At 44.0% G+C, this 26,191-nt stretch overlaps 1 protein-coding gene across 1 annotated transcript in view; it reads left to right on the top strand.

Annotated features, from left to right (window-relative positions):
• Window positions 1-24,492, top strand: part of LOC138287174 (tyrosine 3-monooxygenase-like) — a 263,248-nt gene extending 238,756 nt beyond the window's left edge. Inside the window, exon 12 of the mRNA XM_069227534.1 lies at window positions 23,739-24,492. Within this exon, the coding sequence (XP_069083635.1) occupies window positions 23,739-23,889 (151 nt within the window). The 3' untranslated portion in view covers window positions 23,890-24,492. The remainder of the gene's footprint in view (window positions 1-23,738) is intronic.
• The last annotated feature ends 1,699 nt before the right edge of the window (window positions 24,493-26,191 follow it).

Raw genomic sequence — 26,191 nt, 5'->3', positions numbered from 1 at the left:
CAACCTTGTGTCTGCCATTCCTTTTTTCAGGTAATGGAATGCTCATGTTGGACTTATTACTCTTTTTACTGAAGTTGGAACTCGAACCTGCAGATTCCACAGTTACTAACAATCGTCACTACATTGTACAGCACACATAGTAAGAACTTTTCTGATGTTAGTCTATGTATAGCGTTTTTTACTGGAAGTGTCAACATCAGGGCAGTGCGCGCTCTAGGGGCTAATGGAATGCAAAAACCCAGCACTTGCAAGATAACGTAATTTATGCATTATGCTGATATGCTGTTGTTTAACCTTTTGCATTGCAGAGTTTAATCCTGAAGACTTCTGATCAAGGTGCTTATAAATACTGTTCATTTGCAATGTATTGCTGCAGGCTTTCAGAGTGTGTCAGGGTGTGGTCCCTTTCCAGGGCCTTCTAGAAGCTTTCCCTGCAGCATGACTGGGTGTGGGTTGTGGGCTGGGCCAAGACTCCATATAAGGGAGCCAGCCCAGCTCCACGTGCTCTCTATTCAGAGGTCCCGGTGCAGAGCAACAGCAACTTCCTGAGCTCCTGTTCTGGAGGCAAGACGCACGATTCATTTCTTGTGCTTAATTCCTGTTATTCATTGTGCGCTACCATTTCATGGCATTCACATGGTGGCATTCGAATCGGCAAGACGCACGATTCATTTCTTGTGCTTAATTCATGTTATTCATTGGGCGCTACCATTTCATGGCATTCACATGTTGGCCTTCTAATCGTCAGGACGAGCGATTCATTCCTTGTGCTTAATTCATGATTATTCAGTGAGCGCTACCATTTCATGGCATTCGCAAGGTAGCATTCGAATCGGCAAGACGCACGATTCATTTCTTGTGCTTAATTCATGATATTCATTGTGTGTTACCATTTCATGGCATTTACATGGTGACCTTTGAATCGGCAAGACGTGCGATTCATTTCTTGTGCTTAACTCATGTTATTCATTGTGCGCTACCATTTCATGGCATTCACATGGTGGTATTCGAATCGGCAAGACGCACGATTCATTTCTTGTGCTTAACTCATGATGTTCATTGTGCGCTACCATTTCATGGCATTTACATGGTGGCCTTCGAATCGGCAAGACGCGCAATTCATTTCTTGTGCTTAACCCATGATGTTCATTGTGCGCAACAATGTCATGGCATTTACAAACTCTTGTGAAAAATCCCCAATGTGCTCTATTCATGTTTCTGCATTTTAAGAAACTAAAGTGCTAGAATTCTAGATGTTGTATTGTATGTGCATAATAAGTCCCTTAAGTACAACTCCTATGGTGTTATAGAAATCATTCAGATTATTTCCTTGTCCTCATGCAAAAGACTATGGTTGATTTTGAAAACATAATTCTAGAAGGTTCTTATGATTCTAATCCATGTGTAACATTTCATTGAGAGGTTCATTGGAAAGTTGTATTAATCCTTCTTGATTCCTTCACAGGTAACCAGACATGTTGAAGCCTAGTTATTTAGTCCATGCTTAAGTTATCCATGTTTCCAATATTACAATGCTTAGAATCATAGTCTAGTAATGATTAATATGATATAATCTTGATATTGTGTGCTTTAACCTTTTGCTTCCTACAGGTCTCCTTCCCAGCTGTTCCTTACCTAATCCCCTTTTCCCCACTTGGACTCTCTTAGACTCTGTGACATTCTAATCAGAGTATTGGAGCTGTGTTGTGGTGGATGTGTTAGAAACATGTGCAGACCCCGAGGATCTGGTGACTCTGACAGAATAGTGAGCCCACAAATTAATAATCCTCCTGGTTTGCGTATGTTCTCAGCATGGCCACATTGGACGAGCTAGTCAAGGCTATCACGCAGCTCCAAGCAGAGGTGGTGTCATCAAAAGACTTGGCAACTAGCCTAGCTGAGAGAGTGAGTCAGTTACAGGATAAGGTAAAGAAGAAGGAACAAAATCCCATAGGTGTGTCTTGGCCAGGTCTTTCTTCTCAGGCTTCTGGAGGCAAGCCTACAAACATTTCCCTCAATGTTCCTTCAGCCATTCCTTTAGCTCCTCCAGAACGTTTCTCAGGATATCCCTTGAAAGAACAATCTTTCTTGGTTCAAGTGGAATTACATTTCACCTGCCGACCACATACTTTCCCTGATGCCCAGCCCAAAGTGGCTTTCTTGTTATCATACCTGACTGGGAATGCAGCTACCTGGGCAATTCCTCTTGTGCGTAAAGACAGTCCCCTGCTTTACAACTGGCGAACTTTTGTTCGTGAGTTTGAACGAGTATTTGATCGTAGAACTGTGACATTGTCGGCAGATCGTGAATTATTAGACTGCCGACAAGGTAACCAGGATCCAGTGTCATATTTAGCTAACTTTAATCGGCTGGTAGCTGAGACATCCTGGCCCGAAGAAAAGCAAGCGGCCTTGTTCTACAAGGGACTAAAAGAGGAGTTAACAGGTATTCTAGCTCAAATAGACCTGCAGCCTACAGACTGTCAAGACCTGATAAACCTTGTTTTGAGACTGGATCATCGTTTAGCAGAACGAAGGGGAACAAACAAAAAGACTGAAAAATATTCCTGGCGTGTTCACGATAATATAGAATCAAGAACTCAGAAAGAAAGAACACAAGAACCTATGGAAATCGGAACAATCAAGAGACCTTTGACCAAAGACGAAAAGGACCTACGTAGAAAGAATGGACAATGTCTTTATTGTGGGCGCAAGGGTAATTTCGCCAAAGAATGTCCAATCAAACCAAAGAGCAAACGAGGTCCTGTCCAGAAAGTTGCAGCCAATGCACAAGTCGAGCCGGAAAACTAAAACACCCAAGATGTAAAGAAGGGTTGCTCTTGGGTGTCACCGTAGACCCTTCACAATCTAGACATCTCAAGCTGGGCATAAAAGTTCAAGTAAAGAAAAATAACTATTTCAAGAAGGCCCTAGTAGATTCTGGGGCTACCGGGAACTTTGTTGACGCCCAATTGGTTCGTGCATGGGGGATCCCATGTACCGAGAAGAAGGCTCCAGAAATAATACAAGCAGTAGATGGAAAACTCTTGACTGGAGGTCCGGTAACTCTTCAGACTGTCCCCTTGTCAGTGATCTGTGAGGGTAAGAACCAAAGAAATAAACAGAAAGAGAAACTCATCCTTGACGTGATCCATGCTCCTCAGTATGGAATTATCCTTGGATTACCCTGGTTAACTCATCACAATCCTGAGAATAATTGGGCAGAAAGAAAGGTTGTGTTCTCATCAGCGCTATGTAAACAACATTGCCTCCAAAAGTCTCAAGTACCCAAAGTTTGCAACTCTTACATAGCCACAGCAGAGGAGAAAGAAGTTAAATTGCCCAAACAGTATTCATCCTATGGAGATGTATTAGATGAAAAAGAATCAGAAAGCTTGCCTCGTCATAGACCTTATGACTGTCAAATTGATCTAATCCCAGGTGCGGTACTCCCCAACTGTCGTGTATACGCCCTGTCAGAACATGAAAATCAACATTTACGAAAAAATCTAGATCTATTCTTGGAGAATGGTTTCATCCGCCCTTCTAAGTCTTCCTGCAGCCTCTCCTTTGTTTTTTGTTCCGAAGGCGAATGGAGATCTTCGAACTTGTATTGACTATAGGAGTCTGAACAAGAATAAATACCCCTTGCCCCTGATTCCGGTTTTGCTGGAACAAGTGAAGAAGGCTAAAATCTACACTAAGCTTGATCTACAAGGTGCTTAGCATTTAGTCAGAATGAGAGAGGGCGACGAATGGAAAACAGCATTCAAGACAAGATATGGCCTCTTTGAATACACCATCATGCCTTTTGGTCTGTGTAATGCTCCAGCAGCATTTCAATTTTTCTTGAATGACGTTCTTAGAGAGTATCTCAACATATTTGCCATTGTCTACATCGATGACATTTTGATCTACTCTGACAATGAAAATGAACATGTACAACATGTCAAGAAAATTCTTGCAGCCCTTCGAAAGCACCATTTATATTGCAAACTAACCAAGTGTGAGTTTCATGTTACCACAGTTGAGTTTTTAGGGGTTATCCTTACCCCTCAAGGTATGGTGATGGCAGAAAAGAAAGTAAAAGCCGTTTCTGATTGGCCCACTCCAAAGACTGTTCGTGATGTACAATGTTTCCTGGGGTTTGCAAACTTTTACCGAAGGTTCATAAATCATTTCTCCCAAACAGTGGCCCCAATCTCTAAGTTATTGAGAAAGAAAGAAAAATTTGTATGGTCCCCAGAAGCTGACCGAGCCTTTTCAACTTTGAAAGAAGCTTTTTCTACTGTCCCAGTCTTGACTCATCCTGATGCGGATCGTACCTTCATAGTGGAAGCTGATGCTTCAGATGTGGCAATAGGTGCAGTTTTGTCACAACGAAGCAAAGACACTGGCCAACTTCATCCTGTAGCTTACATGTCTCAAAAACTGAACGAAGCCAAACAGAACTATGTCATTGCTGAAAAAGAGCTTCTAGCAATTTGTGACGCCTATAAAGAATGGAGACATCATTTGCTGGGTGCCAAATACACTGTCACAGTATATACTGATCATTGCAATCTCCAAATCATGAGTTCCGTCAGACTTTTGACTCCTCGGCAATTACGCTGGGTGTTGTTTATTGCTGAATTTGATTTTGTGGTAACTTTCCGTCCTGGTAAAGACAATCGCAAAGCAGACGCCTTGTCCCGCCAAGAGTCTACCACGTTGCCTGCAGTTCAATCATCCAGAGCTATCATAGCTCCAGACAAAGTCCTATGCGTCATAAAAACTGAAGATTTCTTTGAAGACATCCGTAATTCTTTCACCATTGAGAAATGGCAGACATGGGCCCAAGCAGATCCCAAAAGGTCAATCAAGCAAGGACTACCATTCCATGACGCTCGTTTGTTGATGCCCACTACCAAGCTTCACAAGATAGTATTTCATTGGTTGCATGTTATACCTACGGCAGGTCATCCAGGTACTCCTAAAACTCTTGAATTAATCCAACGCTACTTTTGGTGGCCTACTCTGACAAAAGACGTAAAAACAATGGTAAGCAACTGCGAAGTCTGTGCTCGCATTAAAACAAGTCATTCAAAACCGAAAGGATTGTTGCATCCACTCCCAACGCCAAGCCGTCCTTGGGAGCACATTTCTTTAGACTTCATTACCGGACTACCAGTGGTTCAACAACATTCAGTAATCCTTGTGGTAGTAGATAGTCTCATGAAATAGGGATATTTCATTGCCTGTAAGAAATTGCCCACTTCCAGTGAACTGGCAACCATCTTACTGAATAGAGTGGTCCGTTATCATGGGCTGCCGAAAATGATCCTCTCCGAACGAGGGTCGCAATTTGCCTCCAATTTCTGAAAAACATGGTGCAAAACACTTCAAGTCATATCTACACTATATACTAGCCATCATCCTCAAACAGATGGTCAAACTGAGAGACTAAATCATACTTTGAAACAATACCTGCATGCTTACCCTGAGAAAGAACTTCATTCTTGGACATCAATGCTCTGGTTAGCTGAGTTAGCCTACAATAACTCATTTCACACTTCCACTGGCGTTACACCCTTTTTTGGCTTGTTTGGCTATCATCCTGACACCTTGCCCATCACGATCCCTCAAGAAAGTTCTCTTACACCAGCTGTGTCGGAAAACATTCAACACCTTCACCAAACCCAGAAATTGATTCAACAGCATTTAGAAAAGGCGAAACAAAAATACAAAAAGCATTAAGATAAGAAACATTGTGAGGGACCGCAGTATCAACCAGGTGATAAAGTGTGGCTTTCTACAAAGCACATAGACTTCAAGAAGAAGCACATGTTTAATCCCAAATTCATAAGTCCTTACACTGTCCTTCAACAAATCAATCCTGTGACCTATAAACTGTAATTACCAAGGTCATTACAGATTCATCCAGTGTTCCACACTTCCCTCTTGAAAAAGGCAGTCCAGAAGGTCCGCCCTCATCCATCTCCATTTCTAGTACAGGGGAAAGTAGAATACGAAGTCAAGAAGGTGTTGGATTCCAAACCGAGAGGGCGTAACCTATGGTACTTAATCTCGTGGAAAGGTTATGGCCCTGAAAGTAACTCATGGGTTTCCGCATCTGATATTCATGCTTCAGTACTCGCGAGGCGCTTTCATCGTCTCAATCAAGACAAACCAGGCCTTAGACCGCGTCTGGGAGAGGGGAGTACTGTCAACATCAGGGCAGTGCGCGCTCTATGGGCAACTGAAATGCAAAAACCCAGCACTTGCAGGATAACGTAATTTATGCATTATGCTGATATGCTGTTGTTTAACCTTTTGCATTGCAGAGTTTAATCCTGAAGACTTCTGTTCAAGGTGCTTATAAATACTGTTCATTTGCAATGTATTGCTGCAGGCTTTCAGAGTGTGTCAGGGTGTGGTCCCTTTCCAGGGCCTTCTAGAAGCTTTGCCTGCAGCATGACTGGGTGTGGTTTGTGAGCTGGGCCAAGACTCCATATAAGGGAGCCAGCCAAGCTCCACGTGCTCACTATTCAGAGGTCCCGGTGCAGAGCAGCAGCAACTTCCTGAGCTCCTGTTCCGGAGGCCTACTTTGATCTTCCAGGCTTTGCCCTTTCACTTTGTTGGTGATCCTTGATCAGGGCGGTAAGACTGAAGTCAGGCTGGGCCCCCGATCCCGTTCTCGAAGGCTTTCGAGTTCTTGGGCCTAATTTGCATGATAAAACAATTTTGTTCTTGTGCGTGCGAATGTGCGTTTGGTGTTTCATGGCATTTACATGCTGATATTCGAATTGGCAAGACGCGCGATTCTTTGCTCGTGTACAACTCTTGATATTCATTGTGCGCTACCATTTTATGGCATTTACAGTACAAGTTAGTATTCGAATCGGCAAGAAGCGCGATTCATTTCTTGTGCTTAATCCGTGCTATTCAGTGTTTCTTACCATTTCATGGCATTTCCAAGGTAGCATTCGAATCGGCAAGAAGTGCGATTCATTTCTTGTACTTAATCCGTGCTATTCATTGTTCGCTACCATTTCATGGCATTCACATGGTGGCATTCGAATCGGCAAGACGCGCGATTCATTTCTTGTGCTTAATTCATGATTATTCAGTGGGCGCTACCATTTCATGGCATTCGCAAGGTAGCATTCGAAACGGCAAGACGCGCGATTCATTTCTTGTGCTTAATTCATGATATTCATTGTGTGTTACCATTTCATGGCATTTACATGGTGACATTCGAATCGGCAAGACGCGCAATTAATTTCTTGTGCTTAACTCATGTTATTCATTGTGCGCTACCATTTCATGGCATTCACATGGTGGTATTAGAGTCGGCAAGACGCGTGATTCATTTCTTGTGCTTAACTCATGATGTTCATTGTGCGCTACCATTTCATTGCATTTGCATGGTGGCCTTCGTAAAGGCAAGACGCGCGATTCATTTCTTGTGCTTAACTCATGATGTTCATTGTGCGCAACCATTTCATGGCATTTACAAACTCTTGTGGAAATCCGCAATGTGCGCAATTCATGTTTCTGCATTTTAAGAAACTAAAGTGCTAGAATTCTAGATGTTATATTGTATGTGCATAATAAGTCCCTTAAGTACAGCTCCTATGGTGTTATAGATATCATTCATATTATTTCCTTGTCCTCATGCAAAAGACTATGGTTGATTTTGAAAACATAATTCTAGAAGTTCTTATGATTCTAATCCATGTGTAACATTTCATTGAGAGGTTCACTGGAAAGCTGTATTAATCCTTCTTGATTCCTTCACAGGTAACCAGACATGTTGAAACCTAGTTATTTAGTCCATGCTTAAGTTATCCATGTTTCTAATATTACAATGCTAAGAATCATAGTCTAGTAATGATTAATATGATATAATCTTGATATTGTGTGGTTTAACCTTTTGCTTCCTACAGATCTCCTTCCCAGCTGTTCCCTACCTAATGTCCTTTTCCCCACTTGGACTCTCTTAGACTCTGTGACATTCTAATCAGAGTATTGGAGCTGTCTTGTGGTGGACGTGTTGAGAACGTGCGCAGACCCCGAGAATTTGGTGACTCTGACAGGAAGATTACCCTTCCAGTACACATTTATGCTAGATTCATGCACACATCTTTGGACTATGGTGGAAATGTGTTTGTGCGTGTTTGGTGCTAGCCAGTATAATTGGGTGCCAGCTATTAGAAGACAGCAGTCCTGCTCTCTATCTTTCACACATTTCACAGCAACTTTAGCTGCTATGCTGCATTGTGTAAAATAATAGTAAATTTGCCTTATAGTGTCTGACCAGTCACTGCAGACCTATCAAAGCTGACTGAAATGGATATGCCACCTAAAAGACATCAAGAGGGTAAGGGACAGTGGTCAAAAAGTCTCTAGGCTGCACATAGTTCTGCAGTAGCAGGAGTGGGTCTCATTTTCTGTTTTCCATAAGCAAAGACTGGTAAAATGAGTGAAGGTGCACATGGTGAAGGTCACCAGGAATATGCTATTTTGAAGGGAAGGGGTGGCAGGATGCATACTATGGGTCTACTGGAGGATTAGGAAGGTGCAATTTAAGAGGAATAGGCTACTTTGGCTATGCTGGTAGTGCAGGTGGCTGGTTTAAGTGCTTGTCTATTAGGGCACAAAGCCACGTTTGGGAGTTCCAGACATAGGACATAGGATAGGAATAGGATTTGCCAGGTTGACAAGTATGCAGTTTTTTGATTGGTGTGTTCAGTGAACTCAAAGCATGAATTTCTATAGCATCAGGCTCAATCATATGCTATTGGTAGCAGAACAGGAAACCATTCTCAAGAGGAACACAAATGTAACTCCATGAATCACTGAAGAGCAACTGATCAGACTTCAATGTTCTACTTCCAATTACCCATTCACTGGAGTAAGTTGAGGATAATGTTCATCATGATGGTACTCCAGCAGTGTAGTGAATTGTTAGGGTTAGACCCCGTTTTAAGCCCAGAATGGTGGGGAAATTTCATAGAAAGTGTACTTAAACCCTCAGTACATTATGGATTAAAGAGCTTCACTTGTGGTTAAGAAGCACAACAATTTAATCAGCATAATTATTGCAAGCACATTGCAAATGCGTGGTGCTTCTGGACCATAAGTGAAGCTCTTAAATGATAACTGATTGTTAGGTCCAATCTCTCCTTCTAGGTACTTGAGCAATGAATATAACACAAATGCATGTTTGCTGACATGTGTTTGTGTCAGTACCTGCTCCAGAGCCACAAAAGGTCTGCTCTCTGGTAGCTGAAATCCCATTGCTGGTGAGTGCAGAGAAGGAGCTTAAGACTATCACTGCATTCACCTATGACATACTCCGCACATGCAGAAATGAAGCACTATATGAGGTCTTCAAGAATATCTCACTTTCTAAAACAGAGAATCGCACCTCTCTTTTTGTCTAGAAGAGTGAAAAATGACATCTTTGAAAATAGTTTGGTTTGACTGCTGTTTTTTTAATAGGGCACTGCTATACAAGACAGGTTTATCTTGCACTACACACATTACATTGGTGATCTAGTTTCATCCTATTAGGATGTAAGATGACTATGGAGGAGAGGTTGTGCGCGTGGAACTCTTACATTTCTTAATGCAAGCTCAAATGGAAGCCCTATAACACTGGGAACCTGGGCAAGACAACAAAACAAAAAAACAATGGTTCCCTCAGGTGAGGTGCAGGTCTCTATCTCCCTGGAAATGTTATGAAGTCTATCAATTGATTGCTTAATATAGGGAAATTAATCCAGTTTATTATGAACAACTATGAGATTATACTCAGAGACATATATAGGCACATTATATCAAAAGGTGTTACAAGAAACGACGCAGTGATGGTGAGTAAGTGAATTAAGGTGCGTAAGTGCTATATAAAATGCATATGGACAAAGCTAGTGCCTGACATGGCTGTAAAAGTCGATGACACACCTCAGAATCAGAGTATAGTATGAACGATCCTGATTAAGGTCAGTCCTCTATCATGTTTGGCAATGTTTTGACCCCAATAAACATTATTTTGAAACTGGGTCATTGTCAGGACCAAAAATCAAAGTAGCACCAATCTTAAGTGAAACACCCAGAAGTATAAATCACTCCACCTCTTGGCACTCTTAGCATATCCTACTTTGTGTCACTCATAAGGGGATTTAGCAAAAGGGAGTAAAATAAGGCAATACAATTATATTCAAACACCTTCTACAGATCAGCTATAGTTGGCCTGAAGTATTGTAGAGCTAAATGCTGTACTACATGGTCCAGCAGACAAGCAGTTCTTTTCTTCATCTGGGTGAGGGAGGGGGATGGGCAGCGCTTCAATGCTAAAACTTTCATAGTAATATGATATCTCTCGAAGATGGCTCCCTCCATTAAAGGAAGACATCCTGGTGAAGGTTTTTCAGATTCAATCTATCTAAAGTACATTTGAAGCAGTAATTAAAAGGAAGAGTCTTCTCTAGCTGAATCTGCGTCTTATATTTGTTTCACTCTTGGCCACTGGTGTGGTTAGATCATCCATTCATCAAATGTAAAGCTCAGGCAGAGGTACCTGGTGACATCCAGCTTTATTGTGAGTGCTTGCGTCTCACTCAGGCTTATCTTGAGCATAGAACCAAATGGGATAAGAGATAATTGGGTGATATAATGGACTGCTTATGAAATAGCTTTTCAACAAGGTTCTTCTCCTTTAGCTGGTGGAGTCATAATTGTGTATTCCTAACTGTGACAGGAAGTGCAGAATCTGTGCCTTTGACCAAAAAACAGTAGTGCTCAATACATATCAGGAATTCTCTCACCCCAAAAACGTAAATTGTTAAGCGTCAAAGGCAAGCAAATGTGATAATGTAATAAGCACTACATTATTCACCCAGTTAATTTGATATCTTCTGTTACTATGAATTCGTTTTTAAAGAATTTTAATTTTTCTGACAAATTGGTGAATTGATAGCTCATGATATTTCTATAAAAAAATGTCCACATTTTATAAGGTTTTGTAAACAAAATTATTTGACCAGCTGAACTTTACATGTCAGTGTGAAAAAAAGTGGTGTTCAAGAAAAAAGTACATAGGCCTGGGTGAAATTAAAATTATGCCAGCATAATTTGTGTAACTTCAGGAATTTCAATTCAATTCAAAGGAGCTTTATTGCGGCTACAAGAGCCAAAAAAGCGAAAGCAATAATAAATATAAATAAATACACATAATGATAATTACAAGTAAATATAATGATAAAAGGGAGTAAAAGATAAGAAAAAATTGAAAAAAAGTAGAATTAAAATGGAATAAAATGGAATAAAATGGAGTAAAATGTGCTGCACAGGACGATGGGACAGTCTTATTTGGAGTCTTTATCCAGAAGGGTTTTCCCTCTAATAAGCCAACTAGCTCCGAGGAATTTGGCAACGGCGATCACTAGCGTTGGCCTAGTGTCTGATCTGAGGATTCGCAGGGCTAGCGCAGAGCTGCGGACTCCCAGAAGTCTGCATGCCGGGGCCAGCCATTTCCTATGGGGGGCGGTGTACGCGGGGCAGGCAAAAAGGACGTGAGGGAGATTATCGACGGGGGCTTTGCAAGCTGGGCATACGGTTGATTCATTGTGTGACCAGCTACTGGTGAGAAGTCTTAATGGGAGTGTACCAATGCGGAGCTGGAAGTACAGTTTCCTTTCCCTTGGCGCCGTGATTAGGTCCCAAAAAGCTTTGTACTTGCATGACTCTTTTAGGTTGGCAAAGTCACAAGATAGTGTAGTGTGGAGTGCAGCCCTTGTGTCCTAGTAATTTGCCATTTGCCAGTATAGTTTCTTTAGTTCGCTTTTCGAGGGGAAGACTGACGTGGATGGTGAGTTCCAGAGATCGTCGAGCCCAAGTGAGTACAGGGAACCCTTGATGTATCATAGCCAGGGGATTCTGTGAAGATGGTCGGCTTTTAGGATGACCTGTAGAGCTTCAGTGAAGATATCGAGCTCCGGAGTGGTCCAGAGACGCCGCCAGTACAGCAGAGGTCGCAGGCGGGCTTTGTGTCCAATGCGTTTGATACCGAGATCCATGAAAAGGGGGAACAGTGGGGTGCTTAGCGGAAGGGACACAAGGTTTGTTAGGAAGTTGTTTTCAGCGGTGGTTATGTCTTGGGTTTTGGTATAGCCCCATAGTTCAGCCCCCTAAAGCGCTGAAGAGACGGCCTGGGCTTTGTATAACTGTAATGCTGGGCGAATTGGTTTTGTGTGTGACAGGTGAAAATTGTTTAGTAGTACCCCTGTTGTTTGTTTTAGTTTTAGGGCTTGTTTTCCTATGTGTGGCTTCCAAGACATGTTGTCAGTGAATGTTATGCCCAGGTAGCTGAAAATGCCCACCTTCTCAAGTGTGGAGCCCTCTAGAGTAAACTTCCCTTTAAAAGATCTGTGGGGATTGAGGGTCATTAGTTTTGTTTTCGAGGCGTTGATTTCGAGTCCCTGTGATGAGCAGAAATGCTCGAAGCACGCAAGGAGTTTCCTTAGACCACTAGGGGTCTTGGATATCAGAAGGGTGTCATCGGCAAAGAGTAAGACTGGGATTTTTTGTGTGCCGAGTGAAGGTGCGTCAGCCTGCAGTCTGAGGAGGGAGGGGACGATTTCATTGATATACAGGGAAAAGAGGGTCGGGGCAAGTACGTACCCTTGCCGCACACCCCGGGAAACGTGGATTCTATCAGTTAGTTGGCCCTTGTTGCCCCACCTGACTTGTGCGTAGTTGTCCTCGTGGAGTCGTATCAGAATGGCAAGAATGTGCTCCGGGATTCCCAACCGAAAGAGAGTGTCCCATAGTTTGTTGCGAGGTACTAGGTCAAAAGCAGATTTGAGGTCTACAAAAGCTACATAAAGGCTGCCTTTACCAATGAACACTGTTTTCCAATATAATAATAGGAATCTGAGGGCTTGATCAGTGGTGGAAATTTTCTTCCGGAAACCGGCTTGGAGGGGGCTAAGGATATCGCGTTCAGTCATCCATTCTTCGATCTTTCCTAGGAGGCAGTGGCAGAAGACTTTTTGGACACAGTTGATTAGGCTAATAGGTCTATAGTTGCAAGGAAGTGATCTGTCGCCCTTTTTAAAGATTGGAATGACAATAGCCGCTTTCCAAGACTCGGGAATTGGCGCCCCAGATGCTATTGCATTAGCTATAATGGTGAGGAATCTTGACCAAGATGCTAGGTCTGTTGAGAACAGGTCTGCTGGGACGCAGTCTGATCCAGGGGCCCTGCCGCGTTTTAAGGTGCTTAGAGAATAGGTTATGTCACTTTGGGAAAACAACAGGGATGCTGCGGTGGTGGGTGCTAATGGGTGATTTAGGTGGGGGCCCGTGCAAACAGGGATGGGACTATCGTGATCAGGGAAGTACAGGCTGCTAAAGTGAACTACCCAGTCTCTCGGGGCAATATTGGTTGTGATGTCCAAACCACTGGTTTCTGGACCTCGCGCTGCCAGGGACCAGAACAGACTATGGTTCCTCTTGCGCACAGCGTCACTGAGTGCTGTCCACCATTTATTATCTTGGTCACGCTTGGCTATGCGTATTGCAGATTTATAGGACTTCCTAGCTACGCGAATGGCGGTGGGGTCCTTGGATTTAATGGCTTGAACTAAGCGCTTGTTTAAGGACCGACACGTTTTGTTGAACCAGCGGTGCCTACCTATGGGTCGTTTGTCGTTGTGGGCTAGGGGTACTGAGAAGTGGGCTGCGATATCCCTAAAGCAGGAGGTGTGAATTAAGCTTATTTCCTGGTAGGGAATTGCAGGACCTGCCTCTACGCCCATTAGTGTGAGTTTTAGGGTGTTATTGGCAGCGTTGATGAGTGCGGGCCGAGCCACGACCTTGTCCCATTTTAGGTGTTGTTTATTGTTGGCCAGGCTAATGCCCTCGGGTGCTACTGCTGGGGAGTTAGACGTGGATGGGAGATTACCTAGAGCTAATGTGTGGACAGAGAGGGGGTTGTGATCACTTTCAGCCCTTTCAGTGATCGTCATGTCGATGACTTGAGGCCATAGTCTTATATCGAATAGACAATAGTCGATTCTGCTGGTGTGGTTGGTTTTGTTGAACGTGTGACTGCCATTGGTGTCTGATTTGGTTCTGCCATTTAACGCCCTGAGCCCGAACTCCATGGTCAATGATTTGACCTGGATAGCGACCTGTGTCAGGAATTTTACATTATGGTTTGTATGCGAAATTTCCAAAAATATGCCATTATGTCACTTTATGTAATTATACACCGTTCACTGTAAACATTTACTGCGATTGTGTCTGTTTTCACTATGCTTTTGTTAAATGCGTCCTCATGCAAAAAATTCACACGGGGATGCATTTCAGACTAAAATGTAGCACAAAATCACAGATGTTCATATTGGATAATTATGTTCAATTTTGCTGAATTTTTGCGTAATTCCGCAAAAGCAAATTACGTGAATTACATGCACCATTTCTGGAATTTTGACTTCACTGCATACAATTTGATAGCTAAGACACTAAAGACCCTGATGAATGCAGTACTAGATTTCCAACAATCATTATCATCATATTTGGAGTATTATTGGTTTATTTCCATGTCTAAGCGACAGTAATGTATTTCAACATCCTAACTGCCGTAGCCATTAGCTGTTGGAACCATTCCTGGACAGTAACAGTATGTCTACGGCCACACCAATTAGGAATTTCCACAACTGTTGCAGTGAAAGGACTTGCAGGTTAAAAATGGATCCCTATGAGGTGTCTAGATGGGCAGGATCTGTAGGGCCCATACTTTTTTAAAATTTACTAAAAACAGTACTCCTACTTATAGTTAAAAGGCAGTCGTACCGGGACGGTTAATTCTGACAGATGAGAAGCCTCTCCTGTGCTACGAAGCTGAGGGAGAGACAGACTAACAGCTGAACACGAAGCACATCTTGCCAGGGTGCTTAGCGCCTGAAGGAAATGCAAACCCGTGCAGTTTGTTAATCTGCAAATCTAAAGGCTGCTTGGAAGCTGGTATTGGCTTTAATTGATGGAGTCTTTTGAAGCTTTGTGATTACAAACATATATTTGTATGATCTGTAAGGGTGTTACCAGCTGACCTATGAAGTGTGTGCTTTTAAGGGACAGTTATAAACAAGCATTTGCAATGCAATGGGTCTTGCATTTTCTCGAGTTAGAGCTATTAGCATTGTAAATTCATAACTTGACTTTTCTTGCCACATGAATTGAAAAGTAAAAGTAAAACAGTTGACATAAGCAGGCTGATTCAAAGCACCATAGCCTTCATAAGCATGAGCGCAAAGGAGAGACACAAAAGGAAAAAGAAGTTTGCTCACAGTTAAACGTATCGGGAATCGTGCAATTATCCATGTATCAGGAGCAGTCTGCAAGGCGGTAACAAAACCTCCCCAAGGAGGGACAAACGTAAAGCATTTACCAATGGTGATAAAGGATGTTTGAAAGGCAAGCCCACGAGTGAATGAAAGTGATTGGCGTGCGGTGGGCATGGCCTCGCCCCCAAAACCTGGAACTCCCTCCCCACGACCTCCGCAAAACCAAGGACCTACTGGTCTTCCGAAAGAACCTCAAGACATGGCTGTTCGATCAGTGACCCTCCCTCTTCCCTCCCCCTCCTGTTTCCCCTCCCCCAGCGCTTTGAGACCCTCACGGGTGAGTAGCGCGCTCTACAACTTTTTTTGATTGATTGATTAAAAGGCCACAATACTTGCAACAGGTCAAAGTGCTTGCGCGCTCGACTTAAAAATCACAAGACTTACTGATGGGCCGTTGCCTGAGCTGCAGCATGGACAGTCAGTCATGTGCCATACAAAGTCTAAATTACACTGACTGCCAATAGAAGGTAACTTTGGCATACTTAGTAAAGTGACACATTTCTATCCTAGCAATGGTGACATGACAGTGACACGTGTAGTAGCAACTCGCCCATTCTCCCTCGCGTGCTGGGTTTACCATAGGAGGGTGCTTAGCATGGTGAAGTCAACAGCTCTGTATATGTACATTTATGACAAATGCTGAGGTGGAGACCAGCAAGCTTTCTCTGCCATCAATAATTATACATTTATACACATACGGACCTAGAAAGCCGCATCCAATTAAGATAGACAGACATTAGAGTTTTAACACTCCGGAATGCTGCGTGACACTAGGGGTCCAGGATACTTATACCGCATTGAGCTCAGGTCGTGCTTGAGTGCAAACGCAGTGACTCCCTGGCTACTTAAACCATAAATATGTTAAGCGACAGGACACAGTAATAGAAGGCACAGTTTTAAAGCGCTAGTTCATAATTTCTCTAGCAATATATTCCCACTCTGCTATTCATTTAGAAAGAAGCTGGACATTCGCTTCATTAAAAGCTTTACACCAGACTCAAATGTGTAAGCTGCAAATACCAGAAATGTCAGAGAAAATCTTAAATCGCTTTGCCAGCAAAGTTCGTGAGGTGTGTGGAAGGACATAACAGTTGCCAGGCCAATGCCTTTATGGCTTGTTTTAAAAGCTTAAATGTGTTGCTAAAGTTTTAGAGAATAGCAGTTAATGCAATCATGTATTACAAGACTTTTCATACATCCGATGATGTTCGTTGCGGACAAGTACTCTGCTGCCTGGGTTTAACATTTCTTGAATTTCCCCCAGCACCTACCTCTCTCATTGTATCGGATGGCCTCAGTTCCTGCAAATATTAGTGGTAATGAAATGGTGACAAGAGGTTAACTGTGCGTTCTAATTAATTGTTGCAAAACGTTAGAAACAGATATAGGCCATGTCTAGGGAATGGGGAAAACAAAGAAGACAGACTTAAACTGCAAGCGAAAACAATGGGTGTAAAGGAAAATGATCATAAAACATGCGGGAGAAACTTTGAAATGCAGTCTGCATTTATTTTCCGGGACAGCATGTCTGAAGTGAGCATGGTGATAATTTATTTTTGCTCAAAAAAATTATTGAATCAATCAACTCCGAAAAGTGTGGTTGTTGCTTCACTGGGAGCCGGGCAGTTAGGACTGAACCATTTCTTTTATTCTACAAATCGTGAGAGCCAGCAAGAATTGCACGTGTATTATTTCAGAGAGATCATTCACAAAAATGTTTTGTGATTAATACTTTCAACAGTATTTTGTGCAGAATATGTTCGGTGCTTTAATGGCTCTCGCAACCACAACCACCTCGCAAACAGATGTAGGCCTCAGGCACTTCAGTATTGCAAATCGGCCTAAATAAATGAAACAATCATTTGAAATGCAATGGGTCTCGCGTTTGCTCCAGTTAGAGCCATTAGCGTTTTAAACTCCTAATCGTACTTTTCTTGCCACATAACCAAAAAGTAAAACAGTTTCACATAAGTGAGCTGACGGCCGGCATCAGTGTGAAGCAGACATACAAAAGGAAACAGAAGTTCGCTCGCAGTGAAAAGTATGGGCAAAAGTGCAATTATCCATGTAACAGGGTCGATGTCATTCAAAGTGCACGCTACTGCCCAGCGAGATCATGCTGCCTACAAAATAGAACGAAAAAGTAGTCCAGAAACCATACGGAAAACATCGAGCCTTGTATTTTTTCAGTAGCTGCCCAGTGCGCTCGAGGAGGGCTAAACACCGGAAAAAGCATGACGTGTGCATGCCTTTCACTAATAAAATCAAGCAAATTTTAAAAGGGAAGCCCACGAACCAACCAACTGAAGGGCGTGGCATCGGCGTGGCTAAAAGCCCATAGAGAGATTACACCAGGGATAGAGCGCTTTGCGCTCAACCCTAATACAATATTTTCAGCTACGTTTTTTTAAATACAGTCCGCATAGTACTAAAATCTATATTTTGGAAGCACTTTTTCTTCTTAAACCCAAATCTTTATGTGCATCACAAGGCAGCTGTTATGTTTGGGGGGGGCGCCCCACAGTTCTCGGCGCACAGGGGTGTTTTGTATGTCTAAACCCCGTGCATGCCGGAAGGTTCCAACCTCCCTGTTTATGTGAGCGAGATGGTATGGGCGCCGTGACGCAAGGGAGCTAATAAAGTGTTTGACTCGGCAGGTGGGTGGGACTAAGACCCCCGGCCGAGGAAGCGTAACGATCTACCTGTGTGTCCCATGTCCATGTCATTTCAACCGCGTGTTTGCGGCCCGCGCGTTACTTACCAGAATGTAAAGCCCGATCGGCCGGTGCACTTCCATGCGCGCTGCGCACGCAAAAGACAGAACAAATTGGCGACGAGGCGGCGAACCCACGTGGCGAAAGCGGCGGTGTGAAAAAAAAAGAGCCGCTGAAGCAAATCAGCGCGAGGCGAAATTAATCCTCCACATGCCCATACTGGAGTGAGCTGCAGCCCCAGAGAAACGCGCGCTCAGCAAGAAAGAAAGTAGACGGTGTCCTAAGACAATACAACGGCCTGTGGAGACTGATCGACAGCCCGAGCACAGAAAGGAGGTGAGAGAGAGTACGGCTCACGAACGAAGGGGCACAGACATCTGGGTTTCAATAAATTCAAAAAAAAAAATAATAATAAACGTCGAATTAACAGAAGAAGGGACAGGAAAAGAAAAACAAAGCATATTTTGAGAAAACAAAAGGGGAACAACAATAAAAGGCCGGAAAAGTTGGACAAAAGTTAAGGACATAAAGAGGGGACACATATATAAAAATAAATAAAAATTTTTTTTTAAAAAGGGCTACATTCCCGGTCATAGAGCCTTTTATTATGGAAGGACCCCCATCAGCACAGGCAGCAAAGTGGAAATCATGGGTGGAACGGTTAGAAAACTACTTTGCAGCGGTTGCACTAGACCCGGATAGACAAAGACCAATGCTTCTGCACATGGGAGGAGCGATGCTGCACAGAGTCAGCAAGACAGTAGCTGAAGAAGGGCCCCCATTCACGTACCGAACGCTAAAAAGGGCAATAACTGCATATTTTGAACCAATGGCAAATCCAGACTATGAACGATTCCTCCTGCGCCAGGCCAAACAAAGCTCAGATGAATCAGTAGATACATACTATGCATGGTTAAAGGAATTAGCAAGCACGTGCACACTGCCTGACCCAGATGATGAGATAAGAGCACAATTTATCCAAGGATGCCACTCAACAAAGCTAAGAGAGCACATCCTTCAGGTCCCAGGCATGACGATGGCGAACATGCTGATGATGGGCAGGTCAAAAGAACTGTCCAGGGTAAGAGCCGCACACATGGAAACAGCGCTTGCACAAACTATAAAAACAGAACCGGTAAACGTCATAGCATCAAACAGCATGACAAAAAAGAAAGACATAACAAAACTGACAGGGGCGCAACGATCATGCTACATGTGTGGAGGATCATTCCCACACCAAGGAAAATGTCCAGCTCAAGGGAAACAATGTGCCAATTGTCAAAAGCTGAATCATTTTGCAAAAGTTTGTCGATCAAACACCAGAACAAAAGGAGAGAGACAAAAGACAAGTCAAGGGGCCAAGGCGATACAACCACCAGATCTCAGTCCTGACATGGATGATGATGATGAGCCAGAAGACACTGTGTAGATAATCCATGCAACGAAACCAGGCTGTACAAGCCGGAAAAAAATATCCAGATGCCAAGTCACAGTAGCGGGACACCAGGTTATGGCCCTCATTGACACAGGGGCGTCAATAAATATACTGGCACAATCTGACTTCGATAAAATGCCATGTCGCCCCCCTTTGCGACGCACCACGGTACAAGTCTTCGCATTCGGATCAACCAGGCCTCTCCCAATGGCGGGAGTCTTCGTGGCGGATATCAATCATGAGGAAGAAAAGGTACAATCCAAGGTGTACGTCACCAAAATAGGAACCGGAATGCTGCTCAGCTGCCGCACTGCAGAAGAGTTGAAATTAGTGACGTTCGCATTTAGCATTCACGTCGGGGGGCTAGTCAGTCTACAGGAAGAATACGCAGACATCTTCCAAGGAATTGGCTGCCTAAAAGGCCGCCAAATAAAGCTACATATAGATAAATCAATAGAACCAGTCGCGCTGAAACACCAACACATTGCATTTCATCTCCGCCCACAAGTGGAGGCGGAACTAGAAAAACTGGAAGAGGCGGACATAATTGAGAAAGTAGAAGGGCCAACCCCATGGGTGTCACCCATAGTGGTCACTAGAAAGCCGAAGCAACCAGGGGAGGTACGCATATGCGTAGACATGCGCCTCCCAAACGTAGCCATCAAGAGGGAGCGCCACCTCACCCCGACGGTAGACGATATAGTGGCAGAGGTCAGCGGGTCCAAGTGGTTCTCAAAAATGGATCTACGAGCAGGATACCACCAAATAATGTTGGCTCCGGAGTCTAGAGCGATCACTACGTTCTCTACCCATGTGGGACTACGCCGGTACCGACGTTTGAGTTTTGGGATTGCCAGCGCAGCAGAAGTCTTCCAGGACACAATCAGAGGAGTTCTAGCTGGCCTGGAGGGAGTCATAAACGTGAGTGACGATATCTTGGTACATGCACCCACAGTGGAGGTACACATGCAGAGATTACGGGCAGTATTCCAACGACTGCAGGAAAATGGACTAACTTTGCATCGCGAGAAGTGCGAGTTTTTGAGAAAAGACATTGCTTTCTTTGGGTATCATTTCTCAGAAAAAGGAGTTCGGCCGGACCCAGAGAAAGTAGCAGACATAAAATCAGCACAACCACCCACTTCAGTCACCGGCGTGCGAAGTTTCCTGGGGATGGTAACTTACTGCGGGAGGTTCATTCCCAATCTAACCTCCCTCACGGCCCCCCTCAGGGAGCTCACTAAGGCCCACACTCCGTGGGAGTGGAATGAGACACAAGAGAAGGCATTTCAGGACACAAAACAGGCACTATCAGCAGAGATGACGCTAGTTTTCTTTGACCCAGCAAAAGAAAGAGAAATATCAGTGGATGCGAGCCCAACAGGTCTTGGAGCAGTGTTGTCTCAAAAGAAAAAGGAAGGTGACTGGACCCCTGTGGCATATGCCAGTCGAGCATTGACAGAAACGGAACAAAGATATTCACACATAGAAAAGGAGGCACTAGCAGTCAACTGGGCCTGTCGCCACTATCATCTATATATATATGGTCACCCATTCACGGTATACACCGATCACAAGCCGCTGATACCATTATTCAACAAGACAGCCTCACAGCCTCCCCCTAGAATTGAAAAATGGATTCTCCAGTTGCAAGGGTATCAGTTTGCAGTGGTATATCGCCCAGGGGCACAAAACCCAGCAGATTATTTGTCTCGGCATGCAAGACCGTTTACTGAACGGGAAAAGGAGGAGATCGAGAGTACGGAGGAGTACGTGAGGTTGATAGTGGAGAGGTCGAGGCCACTGCCTATATCCCTAAAAGAAATACAAGAGGCAACAAAGGAAGATGAGGTATTGCAATTGGCAATATCCTGTGTAAGCGATGGGAGATGGCATTTGTTGAAGCAGAATCTGAATCTAAGAACCAAGGAAGCTTGTTTCGAGTCAGGCAAGAGCTGGCCGTGTCGCCGGAAAACTGCCTGCTGAGAGGAAGTAGGTTAGTTATTCCGGACCGCCTGAGACAAAGAACTGTTGAGTTGGCCCACAGTGCTCACCAGGGCGTGGTTAAAACAAAAGCTCGACTGAGGAGCAAAGTGTGGTTCCCTGACCTAGACATCTGGGTAGAGAAGATCATACAGAGGTGCCACGCATGTCAAATGGTAGGGCCGACGGATCCGCCGCCCCCCATCATCACCGAATCCATCCCGGCAAAGCCCTGGCAAAGAGCCAGCGCGGATCTTGGAAGTTTGCCGGATGGAAGACACATGCTAGTTGTGATTGACGATTTCTCCAAATATCCGGAGGTCGAAGTTTTAGAATCGACAGTCACGGAAAAGGTCATACCATGTATAGAGAAAATAATGGCTACGCATGGTTTGATGCAGGAACTAAGGACTGACAACGGTCCCCCATTTTCGAGCAATGAGTTTGCAGCATATCTGGCATCGCATGGCATCCACCACAGAAAAATCACTCCACGATGGCCTCAAGCCAATGGTGAGGCCGAAAGGTTTATGAGGACCCTCAATAAGGTATTGCGGATTGCGGTAGCGAGGGAGAAAAATATAGACTGCGCGATATTTGAGTTTTTGAGAGAGTATCGACTGACCCCTCACAGTACAACTGGTGTCTCCCCGAGCCAGATCTGCATGCCAAAACAAATAAGGGATACCATTCCCCAGGTGGAAACCCTCACCGAGGCATCAGGACAATCAAAGAATAGGCACAAACAAGTGGAAGCGAGACTACGACAGAGACAGGTCCAAAATGAGAGAATGTCAAGGAAAAGGAGAGCGCATCCCAGACGTCTGAGTATAGGGGATGTGGTACTCATGAAAAATCGTCATCTGGCCGGGAAGTTCAGAACAACTTTCGAATCGGGCCTGTGGACTGTCACTCGAGTAAAGGGGACGCTAGTGACCGTCACCCGAGGAAGCGAGATGGTAACCAGGAACATTTCTTGTTTCAAAAAATACCACGGAGATCAATTTATTCATCACAGGAGCGAAAGTGATCGCAGCCATGAGGTAGAAGATGAAGATATAGAGCGACCAGGGTTTTTCCTGGGGAGTGAACTTGAGACTAGTCATACCGGCAACGGGGAGGATGTCAGAGTGGGAGATCTGGCACCTACGGGGGTGTCAACCCCGGTTGAGGAGAGCATATCTGCAGAGGGGCTGGTGGAGAAAGACAGCCGGGTGGTGAGTCAAAGAAGAGGAGAAGGAAGGTATTATCTGAGGTCCAGCGTATCACCCCCAGAGCGGCTGAAGGATTATGTGTGTGAGTAAAGTGGACACTGTAAGGGGTGTGTATTATGGTGGTCGAAATGCTAGTGGAAAAGTCAGTGTGTGCAAGGTTACAACCACGTATTCAGGGAAGAACACACTGCTGTTTAGTTGTAAGTTAATTTATAGTTGAGGAGGAATGTTATGTTTGGGGGGGGCGCCCCACAGTTCTCGGCGCACAGGGGTGTTTTGTATGTCTAAACCCCGTGCATGCCGGAAGGTTCCAACCTCCCTGTTTATGTGAGCGAGATGGTATGGGCGCCGTGACGCAAGGGAGCTAATAAAGTGTTTGACTCGGCAGGTGGGTGGGACTAAGACCCCCGGCCGAGGAAGCGTAACGATCTACCTGTGTGTCCCGTGTCCATGTCATTTCAACCGCGTGTTTGCGGCCCGCGCATTACTTACCAGAATGTAAAGCCCCGATCAGCCGGTGCACTTCCATGCGCGCTGCGCACGTAAAAGACAGAACAGCAGCCTCTATTATGTGTAATCGTGCATTTCCCACAGATTAGTTTCACTTTCATTTATGTTTTATTTAAGGTGGGCATTATTGTATGTGTAGTTACCTGAAGGTTAAAGATCAGCAAAATACTTACTGAATATTTGGTTGTTTTTAGCCATGCATTTGATGTCGCCCTCACTCTCACTGAAGCCACCCACATTGCACTCAGGATCACCGTTTCCAAACTTTTTTCGATCTCTGATCCTGAAACATAGGGGCTTATTTACAAGCCTTTGCGCCGCCGGTGCTTCACTTTTTCCCCATTTAAAAAGTGACGCACCAGTGGCGTAAGGGACTTGTAAATAAGCGCCCGAGTTTGGGCACACCAGAGGTCAACTTGTCTTTTTGGGCTATGATCTCCAAATTAGTTCCTGCATCTCACGCTCCACCTTTTTCGCTCTTCCGCAGGCAGTACGCTGTGAGGATGAAAAGGCCTTTCTCGGTTGCTTATGATCCCTACACCTCCAGTATCCAGGTCCTTGATTCACCTCGGACGGTCAAAGGGGCTCTTCGTCAAATGAAAGACCACTTGAAAAGTCTCTGCGACTCCTTATGCTGAATCAGTAGCCCAACGTCAGTGTAGAAACTATTTTCCTCTCTGTGGCCTGTGCTTACACTTCTGTAAATCTTCATTGTGTGCTTAGCCTGCATGCACCCTTCCAGGTCGTGCAGCATGTGTTCTTGTGACAGGGCAGGGGTCCGGCTGCTTTGGACGACGACCTGGCATGCCTATGCTCGTGTGCTTACCTATTGTATACTTTACTCAGTAAATTAGCTTCAGTGGTGGTGTCTCGTTGTAAACAGTAAACGAGTGTAGTTTGTAGTTTACCATGAAAATAAAGCTGATTTGACTGTTTTCTTTACTTTCAAAATATGTATCATGTGGGCCACTCGATGTTTGTTTTAAATTAACCCGTAAAATGTTATAACATGGAGTAGAATAGTATGTTCTAGAGGCAAATGTGCAGTTGACTAAAGACACAGTGAAAAGCTAAAGAATGCTACTGTTCTGTAACGTACTCAGTATTTGTAATTAATTGTGATAGTTTTCTTGGAATGGGCGCATACTCATCAGAACTGTAACATGCCTTCTGACAGTATTAGGTAAATAAAATAAATGTTGAGATAAGGTTTCAAAAATAAAATGTGCAGTCAATTAGTTGAAGCATGGTGTGCGTTATTTATCCTGAACTCTCTAATTGCCATCATCACCAATGTGTGAAGTTTAAAGAGTAAATCCTCACGCACGTACTTTATGTTCCCATCTTGGAGAAGATGGTGCGTTCTCTATGTTCTGGCTTCTGACACGTTTCCTCTCTGCAGGCTACACTTCATTTTAGGTATGGCGTTAGCTAAGACGTTTTGATTTTAATACCATTATCTACATAATATATTTACTAAAAAGGACTTGCAGGCAGGCCTCTTCGTCTGTAGGTCTGCACATTCACATATTCTGTCATTCACATATTCATTCCACCTGCCACAGAATACAGTGTGGTGAAATAGGTCAGCCCACTTCAGCTATTGGCTGACATCATGTTCCAGCACAAGGATCCTACTTGCGTACAAAGTAGGTACCTTCAGTAACAGGACTGCTTTGGCAATGTGTTTCTGTTTTAGACCAAGCTAATATTTTTAGATTTAGCCAGTTTTATCATATAGATTGGCCAGATCTGTGGATATCAGACAACAATAAAGTTTTGCTAATATAGCGACAAAACAGAAGAAGCATTGGTAAAGCCAAAATGTTGGGAGCCAATGCCCGATCTATTGGCTTTGCCAATGCTTGTTTGGTTTATACCCTATAAACTGTGTTTGCGCATCAGGCTAAATTTCTTGTCTGGTCTACCTCCTGCACTTCGTGGTTTGTTTGCACCCATTAGACACCCTCCACATGCTGCTTAGTCCACACATTATAAATTCTGTTTGGCCTACATCTAAGGAATCAATATAATTTTCACAGAGTGAGAAAATGGTGTAAGCAAAAAGGTTGGCCTTGTCGCCCTCTTAACGAGGATCCGTAAAGTTCTGCACAGAAAAGACGTGTCTCTGTTTACCTCAATTCCAAGGGGTCTCTATCACTTCAGATTTCAATTCAATCCAGGCTCAGAACATAGAGTGTAGGATACTTTACAGGTAATTAGCAGCAATAATTTGTTAACTGTTATATTTATTCAGTATATCATACACCTGAAAACTGCCTCACAATATTTTGAATGGTACAGGGGTGGGGTATGATTGTGTGTATTTTGAAAGTGATAATAGAGAAAGAGACAAGCAAGCTGCTGTGCAAATATGTTGTTTAGGGTAAAAAATATCATGTTGCAGGCACAAAGCGCCTCATTTACGAGGCCTGTGGTGCAAGGCGGGCCAGCCAGTGCTATGCTGTGCCACCCTGCACCACCGGGAAAGGGCAGAAATGCACTGTATCTACAAGATACATCACATTTCTGTCCTCTCCCCCTGCGCTGGTGCACACATTGCTGCCTAGCGCCAACACAGGCACCATGGTGCAAGGAAGTCTGCATTGCGGGGATGATTGTTTTTGTGCAGGAAGAGACACCTTCCTGCGCAAAAAAAATCCCAAGAGGTGTTTTCCTCTTTCTATGGGTGCTGCAGGATGAAAAGTTAGTCACAAGAGATAAACTAAAGAATGCTGCTGTTCAGTAAATCTGGGAATGCATCAGATTCCTTCGGGTTCCATGAGTGTTGTCTGGGAACACCCAAGCAACACCCATGGAATGCCCCTTTCACGCATTGTTATGCGTGAAGGGGTTCCATATTTACAAGGCCATGAAAAGCCACGCAAGGTGGCTTTGCGTGGCCTTGTAAATATGGGCTGGCACATAGCGCAACGGGAG

Source organism: Pleurodeles waltl, chromosome 4_1 (assembly GCF_031143425.1).
Source record: "Pleurodeles waltl isolate 20211129_DDA chromosome 4_1, aPleWal1.hap1.20221129, whole genome shotgun sequence".
NCBI lineage: Eukaryota > Metazoa > Chordata > Amphibia > Caudata > Salamandridae > Pleurodeles > Pleurodeles waltl.
Note: the sequence above shows the minus strand (reverse complement) of the source record. Positions and strands in the feature narration are given on the sequence as shown.